We start from the raw sequence: 6425 nt of genomic DNA on the forward strand, positions 1-6425 counted from the left end.
GGGGTTATTCTGTGCCAGCGCAGGTGGAAATGGCGGCATATGGGGAATTGGGCGGTTTCATTACAATATTCAGAAGAAGAGTGACGGTAAGAGGAACAGAACCAACGGAAATTTGAAATCCTCTAGCTCAGTGGAAGCCACAGGAGGCGCCGCCGGTCACCGGTTCCCATTCAAGCAAGCCGCCACCGCTGCCTCCCTCGCCCTCACCGGCGACAACACCATTGCTCAGGTTGGCCACCACTGGGTCAGAAACAAATACATCGTTGCCTGTTCTCATGATTTCAAGGTCAGTATGTAACTATGTGCATATTTTTCGAGAACTCATCTGGGATTTTGGAATTCCGAGGACTTTAATGTCTTTGTGAAGTTCATTTCTCATATTAGCTAAGTAATTCAGTGTAGGTATATTTCTTGCTGTAGTTTACACATTTGTATGGATTTTTCTAGAAATAGATAACTTGGGGTTTAGGATTGTCCTTTTACCCATTTAAGTTATGATCTATAATTCCGTTTAGTTATGAGCATTATCAATGCAAACAGAGAACAAGTATGGTGAAAATTCTAGGGTTTTTAAGGAGCTTTACCAATCTCTCTACTTATCCTCTGTTGGGCTGTGGAAATAATGAACAATGTGTTTCTTAGAAAGATACAAAATTTATGTGCAATGTGTGTAATCTACTTCCAAATAGTCAAGGTGATTTCCTAAGCTTCTTAGTGATAGACCGCATCATCCCATGACACGATGACACTATCGTTTCTTAAGAAGAAAATAGACTTGAGACGGCTTCAAAAGAAATCTTTTGTGAAGCTCATTTAAATGCTTAGTTACCAAGGGCTTTAGTTTTGTATGTTCCTAGTCAAATGAAGTTGAAATGACTTGTATCCTTTCTATTTATGCTACTTGGCAGTTAAAAGGACTTGTATCCTTTTTATTCATATATGTTGATAAGGAACTGTGAATTACTATTTGCCTATTTTTTATGATAGAAATGAACAATGCTCTAACATTAGATAACGCAATAGAGTAAGTTTGGACATGAGAGAAAACGAGTGGAGGTCTTGTTTGGTTTCAGATGAGATCAGAAACAAAATAAAAGTGAACTATGGTTTTCCTGTGGGGTCATAAATATTTGGAATTAGAAGGTTGGAATATTGGAGATAGATTCAATTTATTCCTTCTTTCTTTCGAAACCGATCAAAAGAAAATAATTTCTGTCCATCCATTTTCCCATTAATTTTCTGTTCCTCCACCTTCTATCCTCTTCACTTCCTTTCTCTACAAACCAATAATGTCCTCTAGTAAAGAATGTTGATATGGTATTGAAAGCTTTGTTAGGATTTAGCATATGCTAATGTACTGTGAAATTATTATATTGAAATGGATGTGAGCTAAATCAGCAGGTCCGAGATAACTCAGGATTTTGATGGGCCTTACAAAGAATTAACAATTTATTGAGAAGCGAGTCCTCTTACATTTTGTTGACTTGGTTTCTGATTGAAGGTCTCACACCGTGATCTGAGTAGTTAAGACTGCCCCAACATTAAATTAGACAGCCAAAGAATTTCCATAGAAATTGATCTAACGATTATTTGCATTCTAGTCCATTCTTGTCATATATCATCTAGCTATTTGATGTCTACAATTAGTTTCTATACTGTCTAGCAATTTGTGAAAGTGTTGAGATAATTTTACAAATATTGCGTGTTTTCTTCACTTATCATAAGCATTGCAAGCCTTAACCTAAAAGATAAATGATCTCAGAGAGATCCTGGACTTTTAATTCATTCTCAATCAAATATTATCTTGGTAACAAAAAGCATAGGCTGCACCATCTTAATGTGCTTATCACCATGGAGATTTTTTTATCAATTAATTTATGCTTGATATATACTTTGTATTCATGAATAGGAAAACATAATGTGCACGTGCATGCGCACAACTTCTACTTAGTGTGCATTTTTAGGTAGTTTCTTGCTAACGAAAGTTAGCAGAGACAAGTGTCTGGCATATCATCTAATGCCATATCATCCCGCATCACCAACAAATGATTTTCTTCAATAATTACAAAGATTATTAGGTATTTTACTTTCCTTCTAAAACCTGATAACTTTTATCATACTCAATTAACATTGCATATGCTTGCTTGTTTGTTCACCGAGAACCCTTCTGGTAACATTTTCAAAACACTCAAGATCCAAGCTGTTCATTTCTTTGTCGTTCTCAAGATGAACTATTGACAAATACAACATATCTAAGAACTTGTTTCTCTTTTCATGTTACTTTTATAGCAAGGAACTTTTATGCTGAATAGCCTAAATTCATTCATTTGATTGACAACTACTTAAAATTTTATTTCTTTACAAATTCTTCCTTATGATATAATGGAGGTTGTTTTGTCTGAGCATGACTGGATTACTGCCCTCCAGATGACTTCGTATGGTTTCCTATGATATGGTCCTGGTTCCTATGCATGGTATCAGTTCCTTGATCATAGCATGCCAAAGCAAACTGTTGAGAGCTTATTGATGAAGGTGGGTTAGCTGTGAGCTTTGAGCCTTGACTGTACTTAGGATCTTACAGACAACAATGAACAATTTTTTGGTCTTCCTTCTTGCAGGCATTGTTAAACCAAATTGTACTAGGTCCAACTGTAATTGCTGTTGTTTTTGCATGGAACAATTTATGGCAAGGGAAACTTGCGGAGCTTCCAAATAAATACAAAATGGATGCCCTTCCTTCCCTATTTTTTGGTGAAGTCCTTGAATTTTAATCCCATTCCGTATTTACATTTTACTGAAGTCGAATTGTTATTGTTTTTAATATTATGTCTCCAGGGTTTCGATTCTGGATTCTTGCGAGCATATTGAAACAGTTTGTGAAGGTTCTTAAGATCTTTACATGGCGTTTTAGTGCCGTCTGTGGATCGTCACTTGGAAAAATACCAGCTCATTATTTGACCTCTGCCGCTGCACAGTAGATTCAATCTTTTTCAGTTTTTATTTCTTCCATTGCGGAGTTGTATCGTCACTTAAAGCCTGCACTCTTCAAAATTTCAAACATCATTACTAATTACTGACAATTGGCTCTTAAAGATAGTTGTGTTCATGTAAGGGTGTAGAAGAGTTAGGTCTTGACGAAGTGTGATCCATTTCTAATTTGAGGAAGATGGACGGATCATCGCTCCAGGGAGATAAAATGACTGTGCTGAGAAAGTACTTTTAACTTTTTGGATAGAATTCCGACTTCAAACATGAATATACTTACTAAACTACCAATGTTTGAATTATTATAGTGATTGTCAAAGTGTGTAACTGGAAGTTGCTAATTATCACATAGGCCATAGATAATCATTGTTTCAACATGAAAAATTGATTTGTTTATAACACGTTATCTCTGTCTATTCCACTAGTCACTTTATTGTCGAGTATCCTTGTTAATAATTTAGAAACAACGGTCGCGAATAAAGCACAAGTTACAGAAACTGGAAGGGAAACCTAGAATTTTGTACCATCTTTAATTTTCCGTGTTCTAATAATCATCCCGACTCGAGAAAGGTAAAAGTTCAAGTTGAAAATAAGGTCGAATCGTAATAGTTATGAAAATTAAAATAAAATTGAGATGAACTGAACTGAACGGCTATGAATTTTTAAATATAACTTGACTGATCCTTAATTTTTCATTGAACTTGCTATCCGGTCCCTTTTTAACTACATTGCTGGTTACATTCATTAGCAACCTCTGGATTCTAAAATCGGCTATGATTTTTTAGACATAACTTGACCGATTCCTCCTTTTCCATTGTACTGGCTATTCAGTCCGTTTTAACAAGGTTGCTAGTTACATTCTTTGGTAACCTCTGAATTCAAAAATTGCACTATTAGTCCCCAAACTATTGCTCAACCTTTTCTGGACTTCCAAAGACTCGTTATAGGTTTAACGCCAGTCCCCATCAACGATTTTTTGTGATATACCCGCCTAAACCCCAAACCAAAACCCAAAACTGATGAATGGGAAGGGCATGTTCAAAACCTTTGTATGCCCTTTCCCTCCACCCTCAAGCCACCCATTCCTTCTCCACAACCGCCATCTCCGCCGCCTCACAAGATTTCATATCCCTATGCTCCAAAGGCCATCTCAAACAAGCCTTCACCATCTATTTCTCCCACATTTGGTCGGACCCACCTCTCTTCTCCCACCTCCTCAAGGAATGCATCGAACGCCACTCTTTCCCGCTTGCACAACAGCTCCATTCCCTCATAATAACTGCCGGGTGTTCCCGGGACCGCTTCGTTTCCAACCATTTAATGAGCGCTTATTCAAAATTGGGCCATTTGAAAGGATCTGTAAAAGTGTTTGATAAAATGCCTAACAGAAATGTTATGTCCTTTAACATTTTGATTGGTGGGTATATACAGAGTGGGGAGTTGGATTGTGCGATTGAGCTTTTTGAACAAATGATTGAGCGAAATTTGGCCACTTGGAATGCGATTATTACGGGGATGGTTCAGTTTGAGTTTAATGAGGAGGCGCTGAATATGTTCTCGAGAATGCACTCTCTTGGGTTTTTGCCTGATTACTATGCTCTAGGGAGTGCGTTGAGAGGCTGTGCTGGATTGAAAGATTTGAGTAGGGGGAATCAGATTCATGGGTATTCAGTGAGATCGGGGTTGGAGTTTGATTTGGTTGTTGGAAGTTCGTTGGCTCATATGTATATGAAGTGTGGTAGCTTGAGAGAAGGTGAGAGAGTGATTCAGTCTATGCCAGTTCATAACATTGTTGCTTGTAATACACTTATTGCTGGCAAATATCAGAATGGGTGTTCCGAGGGTGCTTTGAATCAGTACAAGATAATGAGAATGGCTGGCTTTAGGCCGAATAAAATCACTTTGGTGAGCATTATCAGTTCATGTTCTGAGCTAACAACACTTGGACAAAGCCTGCAGGTTCATGCTGAGGTGATAAAAGCTGGGGCCACGTTGGATGTTTCAGTTGTTAGTTCATTAGTTAGCATGTATTCACGGTGTGGGTGTTTAGATGATGCTGTGAAAGTTTTTGACCAGAGGGAGGGAGCTGAAAATGATCTGGTTTTGTGGAGTTCAATGATTTCTGCTTATGGGTTTCATGGGAAAGGAAAGGAGGTTGTTGAAGTGTTTAAAAGGATGGAGCATGTAGGATTGAAACCAAATGAAGTCACTTTCTTGAGTTTGCTATATGCTTGTAGTCATTGCGGATTGAAAGATGAAGGGCTTCAATATTTCGACTTGATGGTAAAGAAGTATGGACTGGAGCCTCGGTTAGAACATTATACCTGTGTGGTTGATCTCCTTGGTAGAGCAGGCTGTTTGGCAGAGGCAGAAAGCCTGATCAGATCCATGCCTGTAAAGCCTGATACTGTTACATGGAAAACTTTACTATCAGCTTGTAAAATCCATAAGAATGCTGACCTGTCTAGAAGAATTGCTGAGGAAATTGTTAAAATGGATCCTCAAGATTCAGCTTCTTATGTGCTGCTTTCAAATATCCAAGCTTCTGCTAAAAGATGGCATGATGTTTCAGAGGTGAGGAAAGCAATGAGGGAAAGAATGGTCAAGAAAGAGCCGGGGATAAGCTGGTTTGAGCTGAAGAATGAAATTCACCATTTTGTTATGGGCGATAAATCTCATCCTCAGTCTAAAAAGATCGACTTGTATTTGACAGAACTGATGGCCGAACTGAAGTTGCATGGTTATGTGCCCGATTTAGGTGCTGTTTTGCATGACATGGATGTGGAGGAAAAGGAGGATAACTTAGGACATCACAGTGAAAAACTGGCTATTGCTTTTGCTCTGATGAATATGCCGCTGGGTGTTCCAATAAGGATAATGAAGAATTTGCGGGTCTGCGGTGATTGCCATGTTGTTATGAAGTACATATCCAAGGTTAAAAACAGAGAAATTACTGTACGGGATGCCAGTAGGTTTCACCATTTCAAAAATGGACATTGTTCTTGTGGGGATTACTGGTGAGGTGAGTTTCTCTCTTTTAAAGTAGATGGTACTAATTATATACACCATACTTATAAGCTGTAGTGATATTCATCACAAGAGGGGATAACAATTCGACTGGTGCCATGCTTAAAATTTAACATATCCAAGGTTAAAAACAGAGAAATTATTGTATGGGATGCTAGTAGGTTTCACCATTTCAAAAATGGACATTGTTCTTGTGGGGATTACTGGTGAGGTGAGGATCTCTCTTTTAAAGTAGATGGTAGTAATTATATACACCATACTTGTAAGCTGTAGTGATATTCATCACAAGGGGGGGTTACAATTCGGTTGATGCCATACTTAAAATTTCTTTCTGATTTTTCCAAATGTTACTGACAGTTTTATGATAGATTTTCTTTTCCTTCTTTTTGCTCAATTTCTATTAACAGATTCGT

At 37.9% G+C, this 6425-nt stretch overlaps 1 protein-coding gene and 1 pseudogene across 5 annotated transcripts in view; both read left to right on the forward strand.

Annotated features, from left to right (window-relative positions):
• The first annotated feature begins 292 nt into the window (after window positions 1-292).
• Window positions 293-3409, forward strand: LOC111385411 (annotated as a pseudogene).
• Window positions 3410-3827: 418 nt separating this feature from the next.
• The window catches only part of LOC111385413 (pentatricopeptide repeat-containing protein At2g41080), a 6258-nt gene continuing 3660 nt past the window's right edge, over window positions 3828-6425 (forward strand). For 2 of the 5 annotated variants that reach the window (XM_023009795.1, XM_023009796.1), the window contains exon 1: window positions 3828-6002. In XM_023009795.1, coding sequence (XP_022865563.1) covers window positions 4009-6002 — 1994 coding nt within the window. In that variant the 5' untranslated portion in view covers window positions 3828-4008. Of the gene's footprint in view, window positions 6224-6425 lie in introns of all 5 variants that reach the window. The other 3 variants (XM_023009797.1, XM_023009798.1, XM_023009799.1) reach the window with 3 other exon arrangements.

Source organism: Olea europaea, unplaced genomic scaffold (genome assembly GCF_002742605.1).
Source record: "Olea europaea var. sylvestris unplaced genomic scaffold, O_europaea_v1 scaffold3155, whole genome shotgun sequence".
NCBI classification, from domain to species: domain Eukaryota; kingdom Viridiplantae; phylum Streptophyta; class Magnoliopsida; order Lamiales; family Oleaceae; genus Olea; species Olea europaea.